The sequence below is a fragment of the Rhinolophus ferrumequinum genome, assembly GCF_004115265.2.
Source record: "Rhinolophus ferrumequinum isolate MPI-CBG mRhiFer1 chromosome 5 unlocalized genomic scaffold, mRhiFer1_v1.p scaffold_110_arrow_ctg1, whole genome shotgun sequence".
Classification (NCBI taxonomy): Eukaryota; Metazoa; Chordata; class Mammalia; order Chiroptera; family Rhinolophidae; genus Rhinolophus; species Rhinolophus ferrumequinum.
This window is the reverse complement of record NW_022680355.1, coordinates 3,353,618-3,376,471: the sequence shown is the minus strand read 5'-3', so window position 1 is coordinate 3,376,471 and position 22,854 is coordinate 3,353,618. Positions and strand designations below refer to the sequence as shown.

The 22,854-nt window shown below is 35.7% G+C and overlaps 1 protein-coding gene across 2 annotated transcripts in view; it reads left to right on the top strand.

Annotated features, from left to right (window-relative positions):
* The window catches only part of ST8SIA6 (ST8 alpha-N-acetyl-neuraminide alpha-2,8-sialyltransferase 6), a 137,453-nt gene that overhangs the window by 96,436 nt on the left and 18,163 nt on the right, over positions 1–22,854 (top strand). Inside the window, exons 5-8 of one of the 2 annotated variants that reach the window (XM_033100517.1) lie at positions 3,877–4,021; positions 7,531–7,643; positions 10,159–10,251; positions 11,506–12,018. In XM_033100517.1, coding sequence (XP_032956408.1) covers positions 3,877–4,021; positions 7,531–7,643; positions 10,159–10,251; positions 11,506–11,974 — 820 coding nt within the window. In that variant the 3' untranslated portion in view covers positions 11,975–12,018. Of the gene's footprint in view, positions 1–3,876; positions 4,022–7,530; positions 7,644–10,158; positions 10,252–11,505; positions 13,698–22,854 lie in introns of those variants that run through there. The other variant, XM_033100516.1, reaches the window with a different exon arrangement.

Here is a 22,854-nt window from a genome sequence, read left to right as displayed (position 1 = left end):
TCTATATATCAACCAATATTCTGCTCAGAATTATTTAGAGTTTCTCTAGGACAAGAGCTTTGTCTACAGCTCTCCTCTTATTTTTTATTATTTTAGCTCTCACCAGAATCACCTTTAAAAACCCGTTCACAGCAATCTAGGCCTTTTCTAGCATGCGCATGAAACTCTGCCAGTCTCTACCCATTACCCAGTTCCAAAATCACTTCCTCCTTTTTATGTGTTTATTATAGCAGCACCCCCCCACTTATCAGTACCAATATCTGTCTTAGTTAGGGTTTTATAGGGAAACAGAACCAATAGAATATGTGTCGATATACAGAAAGACATTTATTATGAGGGGTTGGCTCATGAGAAGTTCCACCATCTGCCATGTAGACCCGAGAAAGCTGGTGGTGTAAGCTCCAGTCTGAGTTTGAAGGCCCAAGAACTGGTGGGCTCATGGTGTAAGCCCTGGTCTGAGTCTGAAGACTTAAGAACAAGGAGCAGTGATGTCCAAGGACAGGAGAAGATGGATGCAGCTGAAGCAGAGAGCAAATTTGCCCTTCCCCGCCTTTTCTTCTGTTCATGTCCCCAATAGATTGGATGATGCCCACTGCATTGGTGAGGGCCATCTTCTTTGCTGAGGGATCTAAATGCTAACCTCTGCCAGAAACACCCTCACAGACACACCAAGAAACAATGTTTCACCAGCTATCTGGGCATGGACTTGGCCCCGTCAAGTTGACACGTAAAATTAACCATCACATCTAGTTAATACCAACAGTGTCCTTCATGTCTAAGTGTCTCCTGCTCTTTTTTCACACAAGAAGGGGATCTATTGCCACGCCCATTATTGTGAACATATCTAGTTGATTTTAGAGTCACGGAGGATCAGAATTGACTGTTTTTAGGGAAGGTGGGAAATGGAATAACAGAGATAAAATTCTGTATTATTTTGTTTGTTCTAAGCAACTCAGCTTTATACTAACACTGGTTCTTACAGGGGTCTCTACCACATGAAGGAGCTAGGAAGTGACAAAGAACATACATTTGTAATTCTGCCAGTGAATATAATGGTATAAAAAGTCCCATTAGTCAGTCACCCAAGGTAGGCTTCAGAAATGACATTTTCAATAATTATTCTGATATTTTTCCTGGGAGATTATTATGAGTGATTAGGTATTTAACATTGATTTTTGCTAATGATTTATTTAAAAGTGCAAGGAGGGTGGCTGAACTGCCCCTGGTACATCCATACAGTAGAATACTACTCCAGCAAGAAAAGGGAACAAACTGTTACATGCAGCAACATGCATGAATTGCAGAAGCATTCATGCTGAGAGAAAGAAGTCTTAACAAAAAAGCATGCATACTATGTGATCCTGTTTATAAAGATTCCAGAACAGGCAAAACTAACTTTTTTTGCTTTTGGTGAAAAAATAATCACAAAAGTGGTTGTCTCGAGGTGTGTGTGTGGGGCGGCGGGGAGTGGTAGAGATAGACTGGGGAGGGTTATGAGGGAATTATTGGGAGGTTAGTAATATTATTTACCTTGGTATGTGATTAGGTAACAAGGGTGTGCATCAAATGCACTTATCATACGTAAATTTTATCCCAAAATATAAACAAAATGATATACAGGCTGAAGTGTTTAGGGATGAAGTGTACTGATACCTGCAATTTACTTTGAATTGCAATAAGTACAACCATGAATTGATGGATAAATACACAATAAAATAAATAGAGTAAAAGGTTAATGGCAGTGTGTAGCTAGTGGTTATTTCCAGTGTTCATTGTCCAACTTGCCAGTAGGTTTGAAAATTTTATAATACAATGTTAAAAATACAATTTCAGAAAAAAAACCTGTTCATATTAGAAAACCACAAAGGGCACTCTGGTTAGTGGTTTTTTGTTTGTTTGTTTGTTTTTTGTTTTTTGTTTGTGTGTGTGTGTGTGTGTTTGACGTAATATTCTTTCAAGCACTGACTCTCCTTAGACAAATTAAATTAATTGTCAAAGGTAAGTGAGAATTTATTCCATTGCCTTTTCTCAAAATCTGCATAAAAGAGACATTTAAAATTATTAACACAAAAGAATTTCTGAGCTTGCAATGTGTCACATGAATTCTCATGAAATTAAATTTATAATTAAAAACTACTTAGTATCATTCGTGTTTCTGACTGCACATCATTTCATTTTCAGTTTTTTTTTCTTTTGTCAATCTCCGTGAACTATCGTTTAGAAATGGTAGGTTCTGAAATACAAAGAGGAATAATAAGCAGGCAATACAATTCAGTTAAGAAAAATGTGCTATTTTAATAAGGTAAGTTAACTGATAAGAAGTACTGTTGAAAAATCTTGATTTTTAGAGTACAAACGATAGGACAGCCCTTACTTTTCATACCCTGAGAATGACTGGAATTCAGGAAGCCTCTATTATAATTCAAAATGACCACAACAGATTAGAACATTGTGTTTTTTCAAAGGGACTCAATTCAGTAGAAACATGCAAAAGTATACCCTTCAGGACGAAAAACCCATAAAAAAAAATGTGCAAGGAAGAAGGTCCAGTTGTGACTCTAGGGTGTCAACACTGCTCACAGAAGAGTCTCTGTCCCTGTGCTATGATTGGATCCAGCTTTGATGCATATTTTAAAGTAATATGGAGAAACAAGTCAAGGTTTAAAGAGGAACCAGATGACTAAAATAATGAAAAACCGGTCCTCAGAGGAAACGCTGAGAGAAGAGGAAATTCTCTAAAACTCTTCGAGATTGAAAAGGCTCAAGTTCTGCTTGCTTACCATTTTCAATTACGTGAAGTGTTTTTATGAGGAGTCTCTGAAAAGCTAACAAGGGAAATGGATTTAAGTTCAGCGCTACTTTGGTTGTGCAAGTGGAAGAATCACTTGACTTCAAGGTTGATTAAACTCTGGAATAATTATCAAGAGATACTGTGGGATCCACATCCATGGAAGAATTACGTAAACAGAATAGAAAGTCCACGTGGTTGTACGTTTACCTGCCAGATGATGGGGACAAACTCAGATGAACCCTGCAAGAAACTTCCTGGTCTATATTCTAATGATAGCGTTTCACTCCACAATAACATTAATAGTTCTGATAGTGAGTTACATTTTTCTGGGCTTTCCATAAGGAATGGCAACTTTAACTTTGCTTCACTTAAAAATTCACTGTATTAATTAATGTACATCAATGTGACTAGAATACTGCACTGAATATTTGAAATTTGCTAAGAGGGTACTTCTTAAGTATTCACACAGAAAAAGGAAAAAATAACTATGTGAGGTGATGGATATATTAATTAGCTTGAGTGTGGTGATTATTTCACAATGTATATGCATATCAAAACATTGAATTCTGTGCTTTAAATACAAACAATTTGTATTTGTGAATTATACTTCATTAAAGTTAGAACAAAATCACTGTATTTAATGATTCTTCTTTTCATTGGAGTTGTCTAATAACAAATGATTACATATTGCTTTGGTGACTGTAACACTCTACTTAATTTAGCTTCTGTACTTTATCATTATTATAAAATAATGTGTTCTGTCATTTTTCTTTTTAATGATATAACGCTACCATTAGAAAGAAGTTTTTATATTTAAACCATTATATAATTGGTATTTTCTATTGGTCCCTACCTGAATATAAGCATGTTTAACATTCTTTGCTATTTTATCTTGTCAAGATACCATTTCACCATCCAGGGCCAGTTAGAATGAAATGAGATAAAAATGTCATCTTTGTGAATGATTTCTTTTCTTTCTGAAAGTCAATATGGCAAAATCCTCTTTCGCATTTCCCATTGTAGTCTCTATTTTTTGATTTCTTAATCGTATTCCTGGGCTCACGTTTATTCCTATTTTTTTGCAGAGCAGAACTTACTTCCTGTTGTGATGCTGTTCAAAATCTCATTGTTTCACAAAATAACACTCCAGTTGGGACCAACATGAGTTATGAGGTGGAAAATAAAAACGAAATCCTAATTAGAGAGAACATTTTTAGTATGTTTCCAGTGGTGAGTAAAGATTTGTTGTAGTTTATTTATGTCACCATTCCAGGTGAATTTGCTCTCACTTTAAGTTATAACTTACAATAACGGAGAAGTTAATTAAACCACCGTGCTCTGTTTGTTGTATAAGATATGTATAGCGATGCTTTTTAAAAGGGCAATTTTGAATGCAGCATGGCTCTGCAAGGTATGGTATTTATATCTTAAATGATAAGCTCTCCTGGTTCTCGAGTCTTTATGACTCATCCTTGAATGAGATGAGGTATTTGGGCTTTCTGCGTAGTAATTACTGGGGCTTGGGAAGATGACCATTTTTCACTTGGAATAAGATTCTTCCAGTTGTCAGTTTTGGTGACTAAATCATTTCCTTCACAAAGAACTGTAGGTTTATGTGGCTAATCTTTGGGAAGTAAATATGTAAGAATTTGTGGTCGATAGACAGAACCCCCATAAAATAGATTTTTGCCTGTTGTGTTCACTGATATCGCAAGCTCCTAGAACCTTCCCCAGTATATATACTCATCACATATTTGTTAAGTACACAAATGAATAATGATACAGTATCATTACCAGAAGAAACCTGCCACTTAATAGAAATCCAAATCCAAATTTGGGGGAAGTTTTTGTTATGAAGAACATCCTATTGCTTAAAAACATACACTCTCAGGAATCTTTTTCTCATGATTCAAGTACAAGCAGTTAAGGTCAAGTCCATATGGTCAAAACTGACCATATGTCATTTTATTATGTGCAATTTAATATACTGCAACTGTAGAATATTGAATTCTCATAATTAATTTTTTGGACCTTTGACTTCTTTCTACTCGTTTATTGTTGGTCATATAAGTTATCCCAGTTGTTTAAAAATATTTTAACTCAAAAGGAAGAATGATGTGCTGGAAATGAATGAAAAATAAATAGAAAACAATAGAAAAAATGTTGCATATTTTCTGGAAGATAAAGTGAGGAAAAAAATAAGTCATAAAGCATTCTGACAGTGCCCTCCTGGTGCATTGAAATTACCAATAATTGAAAAGATAGTAATTAAAGAATATTTATATTCTCAATCAGGGAAGGCTGTGGAGAGTTCCACATGAGCAACATTTTCACCCATGCAATTTTTGCTAGTATTTTCCTGGCTTTCGTTTGACCAGAACAGAGGAACAGCAGGTATTTTTTAGTATCTTCTTCTAATTGGCACCTGGAAAAGAATAACTTCACATGGTCTTGAGGATTCTGTGTGCAATTAAGAACAACAGCCGTTTCCCAAATTTATACTGATTTTTAAAAATTGGGGGGGAGAAGAGACTGAAGTCAATCCAGTAACAATTGCAAAGCTAGGTCACTTTTCTGTGTTCCTTTAACATTTCCTCTCCATGGATGTGGCTCCTGGGGGAGCCGACCTCTTTTCCACCTTGCTTCCCACATGCCCACCCAGCTCAGCTCTGGTCTGCGGCGCTCAGCTCAGGAGAACTGTGGGGCACACAGCAGCAGCACTTAATAGATGCTTTTGATTAAATGTGGTGAAGTCACTTTCTCCAAAAACTTTGCGAAGTCACTTGCAAAGGAAAACAACAAAGTTGGTTTTCAGCCAGAGTGAGCAATGTGCAGACGCTTGAGTCACGCACATTTGCATTTTCTTAGGAGGTTTATTTTAGGGAATGTTGAAGTTTGTAATTTGTTTAAGCTCTTCCTGAATGTTGAGACCCCAAAGCATATGGAGGTTTTTTTCTCAGTTGATGGAAAAGCCAGAGAAAAGCATACATTATTTTGACTGCTTAATTGGAGATAGGCTTCCCTCAGTAATCTTTTCTATTGTACCATAAAGAGCATATTTGCATTCTACCTTATCTATAAAATTCAGAATTTATTGTGGTACCATTTAGTAAACACTGTCTGGGTGTATCTTGAACTAGAGGTTGAGTGACTTGTAATTCCCTGAGGTATTTGGGAACCATTCACTTAAGAGCCAGGTGATCTGCGAGGCACAACAGATAGAAAGAGAAGCAAGATACGTACTTAAACTCACATTTCATCCACTGATCGTGAGGAGCTGTGTGATGTGCAGTGGTGCAGATGCCTGGGTCTGGATCCCAGCTCTACCACTTTCCAGCCGTAAACTTGTGCCTCCATTTTCCCATCTGTAAAATGCTAATAAGGCTGTTGTGTGGATTAAATACCTTAATAAGTTATGCTTTCTGTTGCCTCTTGCATAATCATCGCTCTATGATTTTTAATTTTTAAAGACAAACCTAGAAGTGCCGAAAAAGAGTTCTCTTTGCCTGCTGGGCATCTCCCAAATGCGACATTAGAAGCACATGGGGTCTGCTGGGGTGCTCAGAACCACTTCGGCCCTGGGGTTTTGGTAGTGGTGCTGGTGAAATGGCTTTGGGAAATTGGGTGCCCTGATTTACAGTGTTTGCTGATTTTAGTGATGTACATATCCCCACCATGGGCAATTTTAATTTACTAACGGTTTAACAACCCACTCACAAAATTCTGCATATTTTACCAGTTGGCTTTCACAAGCTCATACAAGGGGCTTCAGGCCAACCCTGGGGATAGCACCTGTGGGGGAGGGGTCATTGGGCCAGCAAGCGCTTACGTAAAAGTCACTGTGTACATTGCCCTGTGCTAGGTCTGCAGTGACAGAGGAGGAGCAACTAAAAGTAATAAATGCACTCTCTGCCCTTGAGGACTTACACTCAAATTCTAGAGACAAAGTAGGTAAATCAGGACCCTGTCACGGTACAATATGAGGTCAAGGTCACAGCATTACTTCAGGGAACGTGAGCAGGAAAGAAGAAGTGCACTGTTGAACTGAAAAGTTGTGTTTCAGACTTAAAGGGAGGAGTTGGTGAAAGTGGAAAATCTTTTGGGGTAGGCAAGTTGGGGCCTTGGAAAAGATTAAAAAGATTCGGGCCTGGGAAATTAATTTAAAATATGTCAGCACGGAGTGGATAGGTCTCCCTGACATACGGTGGCCGGTCCTTTGTGGAGACGGCAGACATATAAATGTCCTATCGTCACTGAGACTGAAGGTCTCACTATTTAAGAAGCGCAGGAAACTTGTTAAATTAGCTATTAATTTTATGCCCAACAATAGAGGATTTAACACTACTTTCCAATGGCTTTATTTTCTCCTTTTTGGCTGCAAATGTTTCCGTTGGTTGGTAAGGCATCCTATGGGATTTTGCCATTCTCATTTTATTTACTTAATTATGTGATGTGAACTGCATTACGTTACATTTTACATACAAACATATTTTGTATTATTACAGTATATTGTATATGATGTGCTGCATAGTTCTCTCCAGAGAAATGATAAACAGGTTTGGAGGATTTTGTAACATTCTACGTTGTAAGTTGATCAATATACTGTGGTGTTGCTACTGCTCTTTCTTGTTCTTGTCCTTTCCTTAGCACGTGTGACAATCAAGCTACTTGAATTAAGCTGATGGCATCTACAGTTCTAAAAAGATATTTCATGGTAGTTTTTCCCTTTCTCCTGCTAGTCACAGCCTTTTGTGGGGTACCCTTACAATCAGTGTGCCGTGGTTGGAAATGGGGGAATTCTGAATATGTCTCTCTGCGGAGCTGAAATAGACAAATCCGACTTCGTTTTTAGGTAAGACCTGTCAAGCTGGTTTCTTTGAACCGAAAAATCAGTTGTATATTTTAAAGAGACGGTGCACAGATACTCCGTGTAAATTTTGACCTTTGAGCTATGTTGTTCAGTCTACAAGATCATCTTGGTAGCCTTTCCTGAAGTATTAAATGGGTCCTGACTCTCTCCGAATGTTAATACCAGAAGGATAGAAATGTGCTGTGATTGTTTACTTTTCAGCTCTGGATGAAATCGTGGTAAAAGAGGGTCTGCACTGCAGGACCTGCCAGAGCCTTCAGGGTATTAAGGATACCATAGCTCCTTGAGAAGACTTGAGGGAGCAAGATTTCTCAGGTTCACCTGACCTTGAAAACCTTTTGTGTGTTTTTAAGAGCACTTCAAAGAAGTTTTGTTCCCAGATAATACTTGGGGAAATGCTGACGTAGGCATCGTACTATGATGCAATATTATTGTTTATTTAGTGTTCTGGTTTGAAATTAAAAAGAAAATTGCACAGCTTCTAAATGATGGTCTTTTAAAATGTTTATATCTCAATACCAGCCAGCTTGCAAAAATAGAAACCAAAGTGGTTGCCATGTGTGCCTGTACTTGTATGCCATTTACAGGGCACCTCCACCTTCAGAATATGAAGGAAAGGTGATTCATCCCTGGGAGAATGGGTTTCTATTGAAATGCACCTTTTTAAAAAGTAAGTCGAAATCTTTCTTCCTATTTCAGGAGCACTGATTTCATACATCAAAGGGGACCCTTTGATCCTTATCGATTTAATACTGCCCTTTTTAGGACATGAAAAAGGAACATGATGTTGGATCAGTAGCTTCCCCCTCACTTTAATCTCATTTAAAATTTTTGTGCTGGAGGTAATAATAGAACAGCACACCCAATAGTCCAACAATTATTGGATGTGTTCCTCATGATTAGTGTTAAAACGGCCAATACCTGAATGATGCAGCTATTTGGTTAAAGTACTCATTATGAAGAAAAGCCATGATGAAGATAGATAATTCTTCTTGTAATAGACTTTCTATAAACTTGAAATTCCCAAAACTTTGGCGGAATCATGCCCTGACATCCATTTTACTTTATGTAAATATAGGAAATACAATAAGTTTAGTTTAAAAACTTTTTTCAATCTCAACAGCTACTTAATGACTCTAAAATAAGTGCAGATGTTATCTATATCCTCCATTTGCTGATGCCAGGTATTTTTCTGCACATAGTGTTTCCTTTGAAGTTAGCAAAATGAGGCTTAGAAGTGGTTGGTATCATTAAATTTATTTCATTTTGCAGCCCGTACTTATTTTGGCTGTACATATTCATATTTCATAAAACAATCTGGAAAGTGCTTATTATTACTGTTTTTTCATTTTCAAAGATTGGGAGCTATCAGTTGAGTGTAAGGAATGAAAATAGGCGAGGAGTAGCTTTACTATACTACTGTATCTATACAATACGCAACATTTCCTCTGGAAGTCTCCTTTGATACTACTGCATATTGGGGAAGCACCTTTGATTCCTCAAACCAATATGAGACTGTTCTCATATTGTAGGTTTGTTATAGGAAGCCCACTAATGAGGTCATTCCTGCCTTATTATCTATGAGGGGTATTTATTTTTCCCAAGGGACTGCATTTAATTATTTTTCAGTATATCTTTTTTATCGGGGTGGGAAGTACATGTTTTATTTGTTCGTATGTTTTGTAGAGTGTGGACTAGACTATTTCAACTGCAGTCCTACTTGAGAACAAATCAACTTTAAGCAGCCTGTCTTCAGGAAATATTCAGAGAGGCTCCTTTGTATCTGTAACATTAAAGAAATGGCCTACTTAAAATGATGTGAGCGATACTTAGGGAGTGAAAGCCAACTTTCCTTTTGTGTGTGACAGGAATGTAATTACTAAAAATTACCATTCTTAATTTGTTGTCTAATTTAAAAACAAATTAGTACTCACAAGAGGATGAAAACATCAGTATGAAAACATCCTTTCATACATATATAAGACCATCAGGTTTTTATCTGTTAAAGTATAATTTGGTGGAAAAACCATCCATACGAAAATCAGGAGGTTTTGATTTTTTTTATGTAGTCTTTCGTTCTGGCAGACTCTCTAAACTTAGTCGCCATGCCTCAGTGTTTGAAACTCTATAAATTGGTGATCAGACCACTGTGGGAATATAATCAGTATAAACAAGAATTTTAGTAAGTGGAGTGTGAACTCTTCAAAAGCTAGGCAAGGTGTAATTGTCATTTCTATTTTTTTTTACTTATAAAGGTCTTAATATTGAAAACAGTTATCAAATTTATGTATTTTATGCAATGTTGAACCAACTAAAAGCTCAGTACTTATTAAATAGTTTTAAATGGAAATGAGATGAATTCTGAGGATCTCTTCACAGCAAAGATTTTATCCCATAAAATGGCAGTGATCACATGTATTTGTATATGTGTGTATGTGTGTGTACCCACTTTTTTTTCAAGTTGTATTTTGAAAATAGTTTTCCTTCCAAATTTCAGGTGTAACCTTCCCCCAACCACAGGAAACGTTAGTAAAGATGTTGGCAGCAAAACCAATCTTGTGACCGTAAATCCCAGTATCATAAGACTAAAGTAAGTACCTTCAACTTATGTAACTGTTCAGACATTTGTTTATTGTTTAGCGTGTTAGTCTGAGCACTAATCTTATTGCTGAGTCTGACTTGCAGCACAGCTAGAATGGCTTTGGAGGAAAATATATAAGAATACATTGGCAATTTTTGACTTTCTATCCAGGTTGTGAATCATAAGAGGTCATAAGCTGATGTAAGCTGAATGTTGCTCATCAAATGGCAACTTACTATCTCTTCATCTTTTTAACAATAGTAAAGTTATTTTTTACAATTTTCTTTCAGAATTTTAGTGTCACTCTTTTATCTTTGTAGCACTTTCTTCATAAAACTTAGTCTATTTGGAAGCTTCAGAAAGCAAACCTTAGGAGAACCTGGCAAAATTTGGTTTTCACTTTGGATAGTATATTACTAAAGAATAATTCCCATGTTTCTTTTTCTGCAATGTAATTACTACGAAATGTTGGTTGGTTAATAAAAATCCTGTATGTAGTTTTACTCCATTGTTTTCATCCAAAGTGACTAATAATTGTTATTAATAGAATCTACCCCTCAAATAGTTCTACAATCTCTTAAGAAAATATAAAATATTGTATCTGTCTCCCAAAAACTGACTTTCAAGACACACAGAATTGTGCTGACAAGTATATTTACTAAGGTATTATTTATATCAAGCATATACAATGTATGGAGACCATTTAAAATATATGTGTATATGTGTATGCATATATTTGTATGCATATAGATGTTTTAGGTTTTCTGAAGAAAATTTAATTTTATAATCACCTATGTACAAAAGGAGCACAAACCACAAGTGTACAGCACAATGAATTTTTTAAATATATAGATATTTTAACAGTGTTATGTTTGAGAAAACATTTCATCATTATAAATTTGGAAGGTATTTCAGGATCAAAAACAACCTTAGAAAATAATTACCGAGTTGGAAGATAAAGGAATGTAAGAAATGTATGTCCATTAAGGGTATATAGCCTGGTAGGAAAGTAGAAATGAAATCCTAGCAAAACCCAGTAGGAGAGATGAAAGTCTAGCCCTTCATATTTACAAGGTGCTCATATGCATGTATTTTCTCAAACCTCCTGAGTCTATGGTTTGTCTCTTTTACATACAGTGATATGCATGGTTCGGTTTTTGTTTGTTTGTTAGTTTTTTGGCCAATGGTAAATTTAGCCTCGTGTTACCAACAATGTTACTTTGATTATTATTGTTATTATTATGATTTTTAAAAATTTGACAGATATGGGAACTTAAAGGAAAAGAAAGCAATATTTCTGGAGGACGTTGCAACCTATGGAGACGCATTCCTTCTTCTGCCAGCATTTTCCTTCAGGGCCAACACCGGTGCCTCTTTTAAAGTGTACAACACACTGAAAGAGTCTAAAGCAAGACAAAAGGTTATATATTTCCATCCCAAGTACTTGAGAAATCTTGCCCTTTTCTGGAGAACTAAAGGTGTGACAGAGTATCGCCTGTCTTCCGGCTTGATGATCACAAGTGTGGCAATTGCATTGTGCGAGAACGTGAAACTGTATGGATTTTGGCCCTTCTCTAAAACTGTACAGGACACACCTCTCAGCCATCACTACTATGACAACAATTTACCTAAACGCGGTTTCCATGAGATGCCCAAAGAATATAGCCAAATTCTCCAGCTTTATGTGAAAGGAATACTCAAATTACAATTTAACAAATGCGAACGAGCCTAAGCAAAGTGTCTTAAGATGGGAATAGTTTTAATGTAATGCTATAGGTGAGTAACTGTTTCTGAACGCAAGAAGGGGTGGCTGTAGGGTACAATAGGAGAAGCCACGAAACTTGGTTTGGTTAAAGCTCCCCATTAAATGCGCAACCTCTGCTACTCACTCAATCGTTCTGATCTTCAGTTTCCTTTCCTGTAAAACGGGGCCCAGGATGTCTAACTCATATGCGGAAAATATAATAAGCTATGAAAACTCTTAGCCAAGTATTTGCAGGAGGCAGGGACTCAAGGAATGTTTCTTTGTTGATATACATAACAACATTTTTACCCTCACCAGACTGATAATAAAAGGTATGCTGTGTTGGAAACCCTTTCTGGAGAAGACAGCTGAATCGCCAGTATTCATGGGAATTCTTTCTCTGGCAGGCCTGTCTATTATCAATAATATCCTTCTCATCTTTCCTCCTGTCTGAAAGAGTACATGTAAAAAAATTATGTAGGTAAACAAGAAACCCTTGGTTCCAGGAATGAAATCCTCTTTGTATGGTGACATGCCTGCTTCTGATTACTTTCACTGTGTCAGTAGCTGCCATGACTTATGTTGGTTGGATTTTAGGCCAGTTCTTTTCCTCCTTTATCTAGCTTTTAAAATCACTCTTTACATTAGCTTCCTGCCTCGCTCTTAAGCCTTTTCCTCTCCCACTGACAAGATCTACTTTGAGGAAGTGAATGGTTACAATACCCAGTTTTTTACCTGTTGTCTGTGGGCTCACTCATTCAATTTATTTATTTTTAAAATTGTTGAATGGCTCCTTCATATTGACCCTGTAACAGGCTCTGTGAGAGGGATACAAAGATGACTAAGTCCTGCAGAAGGAAACGGATGTGTTATCAACTGTGATATTGTATGATCAATGTTATTACAGCAGTTAGGAATAAAGCACTATGAGGAACGGAGGAAGGAATAATTAAATCTATTTTGATGGAATCTATTTCAGAGGCGATTTCTGAATTAAACCTAGAAGATGAGTAAGGTTTTACCAAATGAAGAAGATTTTAGGTCGAGGGAATGTGTTAGCGGAAAAAGCTGTCCCCTAGATACTGATTCATCAAAGTGAGGGTATTTGAAGGTAGATGATGGCCTTTGCCCCAAGAACTGCCACCTGCGGGGATATGGCATGTGGGCGTGCTGGCTTGGTCCCACACGTGTGAAATAGAATCATACCAACCCGACAGATTTCATAGGAAAGATGTAAGGATTAAAACACATGAAACTTTAGTTCTCATAAGAAGTATGTGTTCACATGAGAAATAAGGCTAATAAATTAAACATCAATCTAAAATGAAGCTCGAGTCAATATTGAATATTAGCATTTTCACTCCACTCCTTTCCATTACGATGATACCTGTTAATATAGGTCATCCCTGCATCTCCTGAATAAGTTATTTGACTTCAATAAGTGATTATGTGCATACTTTCCTGCTTGTCTTTGTACCGTTGCAAGGAGAGCGGAAATAAGAGTAGAACAGACTGGGCAGATTATTAATTCTTACCTTAGCCAGATTATTGTTTTACTAAATGTTCCCTTGTAAGAACACTCAGCTCTAAATTGTTTATTTCGATGAAGTACATCTTTAATTTGATTGTAGTTGATATGTGTGATATCATTCTTAGTTCCCATTTTCATTTGTTCTTCTATGGCAAATGGAATCTATTAGCTCCATAAATTGATTAAAACTTCATATATAAATATTTTCCAAAAAGAAAACATGCTTTTAGTTACATGAAGTCTAATTAATTTTAGCTTTCTTTTTGTGGTAGTGAATAAGTGGCTGATTTTTACTGCTTCTAATGCATTTAATTAGCTTTAAAAAATCTGCTAACAGTATTGGTTATGTCTCTATCATGTTACTAGGCATGGATTATTCAAAATAGATCAGAACATTCCAATATTTTATAGTTAGTAAAATGTTTCCTTCAAAATATTTTCTGTTGAGTAAAAAGTTATTCTTTTCTTTTTGCTGGTGTTAGAAATATATGATCGATGACTGAAAGTAATAGAATATACTGAAATAAATCATTAAATGTCAATATGGAGACTTTATAATTTATTTTAATAAAAATTGCATATGATTAGGATATTTAGAGCTTATACAAGTTTTTCCCCATATCACGTCTTATTTTAACATTGGAAATTTTCTCTAGACGACTGAAATAAAGTCTCCCATGTCACTGATAAGGATTTCAGAAATATTCAAAATGGTGTGGGATCCAGGAGTAGTGTCCTGATGATATCCATGTTCTAGTAAAAGTTCAATAGTAAACAAAATTTGTAAACTGTGGAGAAAACTTTTAAGTTGTGGAGACCTTGCCCCGTGAACACAACTGAAGTTGGTTTCTTGTTTAACGTTTGTATTAACATTCGTATTGCCATCCTAAAAGCATGTTGAAATTTTACGACAATCCCAGCTAGATTCCTATTAGTTAAAAGTCTTTGGTCAAAAAGAACGTGTGCATGCTTTGTGTCTCTCTCCCCAGTGAGGCTGGAGCTGTTGTGAAATTACCCCTTGCAATTATCTGCCATTACTACTTGAAACTCTTCCTTCCCTCTCTTGACTGTAGTTAGTGTGTCGTGGAGGAATAAAGGGAGTGGGAGGCCTCATTCATGTCCTACCATTTCCTCCCTGGCAGAGGATGACCTGCCACATGTTCCATTGTGATATGCCAATAATGTCCTGTAGTCCCCAAACAGAATCAAAAAAAAAAAAAAAAAAAAAAAAAGGAACTTTCTAAAATATACTAGAATCTGAAGTTTTATAATGTAACCCAACAGCTATGTGAATTGTAAATCATAAGTCACCGTTCTTTTTGTTCTGTAATAGTGAATGATTAGACGTTTTTCACCAAGATCAAAACCAAAAGAAAAACTGTGCACTCCATCTCTTAGATTTATAGGTAAGCCACTACCAGGCCTGACTGTGACGCTCTCAAGAAACCTCTGGGTGTAACGAGCATTGCTTCAATGTTGTTAGGTGGGTTGAATTTGACCTTCTCTTAAACTTCAGGTGCATCCATGGGCATTGGAAATGGAAAGTCTGAGTACTGGTGCCAGACAGTATGGAACCTTTAGTTCAGAATCCCAGCTCATAGCCCCACATGCCACTAGTTTCTGAAGGAAATACTGGCTCACTTGATTCTATTTTTCTACTTGTTGTGCAGCATCACTGGGCAATGTAACTGAATAACGAGATTCCAAAAGACTTTCCATCCAAATCCAAGGGCAAGGCAGAAATAGTCAGTGAAGCATGTAACCAGTAGTGCTGGGTGGTCCCTGAACAGGACTCCATGAATAACTGTATAGGTTTCAGTTGTACCCAGTAGAATAGTCCTTGAAGTCCCTGGTGTTTTTCCTTCCTAACAAAAACCAAAGGCAAATAGATGGTGACTTTCATGAAAGAAGATTTCCTTCTGCATCTAAATTCCAACCCAGTAAATAAGTGGGCTCTCAGCCAGGTAATCAACCAAGGACAATTTTTGAGGACTTTCTATGTATAGAATACAGAATTAAGCCATAAATCAGAACTGTTTGGGGCGAGCTTTTTCCTGGCTTACAAAAAATTTACCAGTTAAACACTCGATCATGTCAAGTACCCTAAATCATTCCACGAATCTCAGGAAGCTTTGGGAAAATTTGAAAATTTTGTGGATAACAGGTCTCTTCACATCCTAAACAGCTACTGCGGAAGAATAGTTACAACAATCAGAACACTTTATGTATATAACATGACATGGAAATACATTGTTATGCTACTAAACATTGAAGGAATTGCAGGAATTCACATGAAATATCTGAAGCTTTTGGTTTAATAAGACTTTCTTTATTCTTGACTCAAAAAGTCATGTAGAGCCACTGGATGAGTTCAAGTTTCCGTTTGCATGTGTCTTCAAAAGACTGATTCTATAACGAAGAGTCACCTCTACCCTCCTAAAGGTGGATGGGCAGGAAAATTTCTCTTGTCCATTGTATCTTATCTGGGTCATCACTCTTCCAAGACCATTCTGCTTTTTATTTAAAAAAGAAAAAAAGAGTGTTATATGATAAAGATGCCTCTCTCACATAATGGAGAAAAGATTCTGTAGCAGATGGTATTGAAACACTGGTTCACGATCTGGAGAAAAACAAATCTTTACATTGCACAAGAGAAAAATTTGAGCTCCACATAGATTTAATATGGATTAAAAGATAAAATGTAAAGTTAACAGAACGAAATATAGGTGAGGGGCTGTACTTCTTAAATATAACTCCAAAACAATTTTTTTTAAAAAAATTCTGTTAAGAAACAATGACCATGGACATATTAAAGTAAAGGATTTCTAGTCAATGAACAGCTCCTTAAATAAGTTAATAGACTGGTGACAGACTGAAATAGCTTTTAGCAATGGGTAAAATTAATGACATAAATATAGAAACATTCCTAGGAACTGCAAATCAAGAAGTAAAAGGCAGCAATCTCACGAGAAAAATGAGCAAAAGATAAGAATGTGATCTACAAGGGAAACGCTGAGTAGCTGAGTAGCTAATTAGAATAGAGAGCGATGCTAGTATCTGAGAAATGAAAATTAAAAGGAGATATTAGATTGGCAAGAATTAGGGACGTCATTAATTCCAAATGCTGGTGGAAGTTTCAGCCAATTCAATCATTTTGGAAAGTACTCTGGAAGTACTGAGTTAGTAAAATTAATTATTTGTCTATTGTATGGCCCAGCATCCCACCTTCTGTATTTATATCCCAGATAACTTCTTGTAAAGGTCCACAAGGAAACTAGTACTAAGATATTTATTTCCTAATTGTTTGTGGGAGCAGAAAGTTGGTCACACAGGTGTCCATCTCTAAGGGAGTTGATGAGTTAACTTTGATAGATACATAGTATAGGATACATAACAGAAGCAAATTACTGGATGTATATAGAGCACTTAGGACAGATTCTTAAAATACAGCACAAAAGGAAAAATACGAAGAGCTGTAGTATAATGCCATTGTAATACATTAAAGCCTATACATATATACATAGACACATACAATCATATATACATGCATATTCAAGGGCATATATTAAACACTAGAAGACTGCCCATTTAGCAGAGGGTAGTGGGAGTGGGTTTTGGGATAAAGGAGAAAAATTAATGAGCAATACAAGAAGAGGACCTTGCAGGGAGAGTGGCTTCTGAGTATACCATGAGCAAAGAGCCTAACGATTAACCCTCAATTAAAGGCAAAAATAAAATAGAATGAGGTCAGAAGGAATAATATACACACATGTTAGTTTTAAAAAGAGTAAAAGTTCTAAAACATCAAAAGAAATGCTCTGTTTTGTTCCAAGAGGAAAGGACAGATATCCTTTGGTAGAAAAATAGTAGCGCTAAGGAGGTATTGTTACAGAAGCGGGGAGATGTAGAACATAGAGCAGGAGGAGAAAATGCATTATACATGGAAATGGACATGTGCGTATATAACACCAGTACTATGCTGGGTACTTTCTATCGTCATCATGCTTACTACTGTAAGACTTTGACACATATATTCTTATCCTTACATAAAATATTCTTGCTACTACATAACAAATATAGAAACTGAGACTCAGATAAGTCAGTTATGTAAGGTTACATTGTAAGAGCATAGCGAACTTTCTAACTCACAGCTGACTCTAAAGCCACGAGTACAGCCATGAACCCATCTTCACGGTCAAGATAATATACATCATTTTACCCCAAAATGTTTTCTTGTGCTCCTTTCACTCAACAGAATAAGATTCATTTATGTTGTTTGTATATCAATAGTTTACTCTTTTATTTGCTAAGTAGAATTCTATCAGACGGATGTACCACAATTTGTTTATCCATTCACCTCTTGGCATCCGGAGTAGTTGTCTCCAGATTTTGGCTGTTACAAATACAGCTGTCATGAACATTCACGTACAGGTCTTTATGCGGACGTATATTTTCATTTCTTTGGGGCAAATAGTTAGGATTAGAATGCCTGGATCACATGGTCAATGTATGTCTACCATTTTAAACAAACTACCAAACTGTTTTCCAAAGTGCTTGTGACTTGTCATGTTTCTGTCAGCAGTGTATACCATTTGCCGTCGCCTCGCCTCCTTGATAAAATTTAGTATGGTCAGTTTTTAAATTTTAGACATTCTGTTGGGTGTACAGCGTGCCTCATGATTATTTAATTTGAATTTCCCTTATGGTTATATTTCATGTGTTTATTTGCCTTCCATATATCTTCTTTGGTGAAATGTCCATTCAGATATTTTGACCATTTTTAATTGGATTGTCTTCTCATGGTTGAGTTATAAGAGATCTTTATATATTCTAGTTATAAGTTTTTTGTGAAATATGTGTTTTGCAACTATTTTCTCTCAGTCTGTGGTTTGCCTTGTCATTTTGTTCATAGTGTCTTTTGAATAGAAAATGTTTTAAATTTTACTGGTTTGTTGATTTTAAAATTTTAAACTTTGTGCTTTTTGTGTCAAATTTAAGAAATCTTTGCCAAATTTACTGTCAGTAAGATTTTCTCCTATGTTTCCTTCTAGAGTTTGTAGTTGGCACCTATGTTGAAAATCAATTGATATATATTTGGATTTACTCGTTTGTGTACTCTTTATACCATTGATTTATTTGCCTGCCTCCATGCCCATGCCACACCATCTTGATTAATGTAACTTTGTAATAAGACTTGAAATAAGACAACATGAGTTCTCCAATTTTATCCTTTTACAAAGTTTTCTTTGGGGAAGGGGCTACTCTGGAAGAGTTTGTGTAAAATTGTTGCTATTTCTTCCTTACGTGTTTGGCATAATTCACCAAGTGAAGCCATCTGGCCCTATAGCTTCCCTTGAGGGAAGATTTTAAATTATGAACAGTTCCTTTAATAGATGTAGGGACATTCAGATTCTCTATTTCTTTTTGAGATTTGGTAGCCTGTGTCTTTCAGAGAATTTATCCTCTTCATCGAAACTGTGGAATTTTTTTGTCATAAAGTTGTTCAAAACATTCTCTTATCTTTTTAATATAGTAGAGTCTGCAGTGATGCCTCATATCTCACTTCTAATATTGGTTATTTGTGTTTGTTTCTCTCGTTTTTTCTTTATATGTGTGGCTAGAGGTTCATCAGTTTTATATCATCTAAAAGAACCAGCTTTTGGATCTCTTTAATTTCTGCTCTGATTTTTATTACTTTCTTACTTCTCCTTTCTTGGGGTATCTTACTTTTTATAGTTGCTTCAGCTAATTGATGTGAAATCTCTCTTTGTTTTTAACATGGAAGTTTAGTACTATAGTTTTTCTCTAAAAACTTTAGTTGATTCCTACAAATGTTGATATGTCATGCTTTCATTTTCATTCAGTTCAGAATACTTTCTAACTGACTTTTGATGTCTTCTTTGGACCATGGGTTATTTAGAAAGTGTGTTATTTCGTTTCCAAATATTTCTGAATTGTTACTATAGGTTATTTTAAATTAATTTCCATGTAGTCACTGAACATGCTTTGTATGATTTGAATCCATTTAAATTTATTAAGAGTTTGTTTTAATGGCCCAGAATGTAGTCTTTCTTGGTTAATAGTCTGTGTGCCCTTGAAAAGAACGTGTACTCTGATGTTGTCGGATAAGTGTTCTACTAATGTCCATTAGGTCACCTTGGTTGATACTATCGGTTAAGTTTTCTATGGCTTTCCTGATTTTCTGTGTATTGTTCTGTCAGTTATTGTGAGATGAATATTAAATCCTTGACTATAATTGTGGATTTATCTATTTCTCCGTGCAGTTCTATCAATTTTCGCTTTGTGTATTTTGATGTTTTATTAGTAGATGCATGAATGCTTAGGATTGTTATGTTCTCTTGATAAATGACCTCATTATAATTCTGAAATTATCTTCTTTATCCATAGTAATATTCTTTTATCTGAAATCTACTTTGTCTGACATTAATATAGCCACTCCAACATTTTTATGTCGAATTAGCATATCTCTTTTTTTCATTGTTTTACTTTGAACATATTTGTTTCTTTATATTGAAAGTGGTTTTCTTATAGACAACATACAGTTACGTCTTCTTTTTAATTTTTTGATCAATCTGAATTTCTACCTTTTACTTCAATCTGAACATCTACCTTTAATTGGTGTGTTTGTCTATGAGGTATGATCAAACAATATAGTGAATGTTTAAATAAAAAAAATTATTACAGTAAAATACACATTGCCATTAATCCCCCTCAAAATACTCCCCCTCACTTCAAATACACTTATCCCATCGTTCTTGACAATTTCTGAAGCAGTTCTGGAAGTCCTGTTTCGTAAGTATCTTTAATTGCGCTGTCATGGCTGCCTCGATGTTCTGAATCATTTCGACTTTAGGGAAGAGCCAGAAGTCACACAGTGCCAGATTTAATGTCATACATTTTACTTCTGCCTATATAATAAACCCCACCAGAATTTATTATATCTTTTTTTAAAAATTTTTATTCAAAATATAGCTGACATGCAATATTAATATTAGTTTCAGTTGTTCACCATAGTTATTCAACATTTATGTACCTAAAGAAGTGATCACCATGATAAGTCCAGCAACCACCTGACACTGTACCATGCTATCACAATATTATTGACTATATTCTCTATGTTGTGCATTACATCCACAGGACTTATTTGTTTTATATGTGGACATTTGGACCTCTTATTCCCCTTCACTTCCCCCCCCCACCCTTTAAAAATTTTTCAATTGTAGTTGACATTCAATATTATTTTATATTGATTTCAGGTGTAGAGCATAGTGGTTAGACATTTATATAATTTAAGAAGTGATCCCCCTGACTAGCCTAGTACCCACCTGTCCTTATACATAGTTGTTATCATTATCATTGACTATACGCCCTATGCTTTACTTCATATGACTATTTTGTAACTACCGATTTGTACTTCTTAATCCCTTCACCTTTTTCACCCTACCTCCAACCCCTCCCGTCAATCACCCCAATAAATTTAGTATCTATTTGATACCATACATAGTTATTACAATATTATCTATATTCCTTATGCTATACCCTACATCCCCATGATTGCTGTGTAACAACCAATTTGTACTTCTCAATTCCCTCCCCTTTTTCACACACTCCCAACTCCCCTTCCATCTTGGCAATCATCAAAATGTTCTCTGTATCTATGAGTTTGTTTTTGTTTTGTTTGTTTGTTTTATTATTTAGGTTCCACATATATAAGTGAAATCACACTGCATCTGTTTTTCACTGTCTGTCATACTCCACTCAGCACAATACCCTCCAGGTCCATCCATGCTGCCGCATATGTATAACAAGAACCCATTTCCGTCCATGGCTGAGCAATACCTCCTCTTTATCCATTCATCCATCGAGGGACACCCAGGCTGCCTCCACATCTTGGCCATTGTAAACAATGCTGCAGTGAATACATGGATGCACTTGTCCCCTCGAACTAGTGTTTTGGGTTTCTTCAGATAAATACCCAGAATTGGGATTATTGGGTCCTTTTTTGTCTCTTGTTATAGCCTTTGTTTTAAAGTCTATTTTGTCTGGTATATGTATTGCTAACCTAGCTTTATTTTTTTATTTCCATTTTCTAAACTATTTTCTTCCAATCCTTTACTGTCAATCTGTTTGCATCTTTCAATCTGAAGTGAGTCTCTTGTAGGCAGCATAGGTAAGGGTTTTGTTTTCTTATCCATTCAGCTACCCTGTGTCTTTTATTAAAGCATTTAATCCATTTGTATTTAAAGTAATAGTTGATATGTAGTTGTTGCCATTTTATTATTCATATTTTTTTCATCTTAAAGAAGTCTCTCTAACATCCCTTGTAATACTGGTTTCGTGGTGATGAACTCTTTCAGCTTTTTCTTGTCTGGGAAGCTTTTTATCTGTCCTTCATAGATGTTAGATAGGCATCTAGCCATATTTGCTACAAGTGATTTTACCTGTGTCACTCATCTACTAAGTGATTGAACTAGACTTTGAGCCCAAGCAGTCCTGACTCCAAATTCGATAGTCTTTCCTCAAGCTCTAAAGCTTTCTAGTATGCCATCCTGCTAATCATGGAGAAAATATGCTGCATGACATTTAATTTTTTTCCATAAAATTAGTTACTCAACATTAAATGCATTCATTCCAGAAGCACTTCTTACATGAATGATACCTTTTGAATTTTCATTTTGGGTACTGATTTCTCTTCCATATTAATGAAAATGTAATCATGGGATCCAATACTCTTTTTGTTTTACTTGTAAAACAATGCTTTGATTAATTTTCATCAAATATGTGAAATGAAATAGTTGCTCATGTGTGAAGTCTTAGAAATAGCTGTGAAGACTTTTTACCTTATAGTAGATTTTCTGGGTTTGTTGATCTTTGGGTAAATATAGTGATATTTTAACAACTTTGTCTAAAGTTTCCAATGCTGATGGCTTCTCAAAATGGCAGCTTTTTGATTATGTGTTTAGCCAAGTTGCTTTTCTAAGAATCACACAATTCCATATATATTGGCAGTACCACAGTAGTTCTAGAGGAATGGTTTGCCCACTAATAATAAATATCTCAGAAGAGATTGTGTCCTCCGTTTTGCATCACTAAATCAATAGCTTGTTGAAAGGTGATTCTTAATAATAATATATCCTGGTTTGCCCAGAGAGTCCTAATTTATCCCCTTTCAATGTCCAGTTTGAATGATAATAGATGTGGTCACCCAGGTTCTTTGAAATTAGAATTTCACAAACAGGATCCAGTGGGGCTGTGCCATATAACTTAGTCAAAAATTTAAAGTTAAGGTTTTAAAAACTCAGCCAGAGAGGTAATA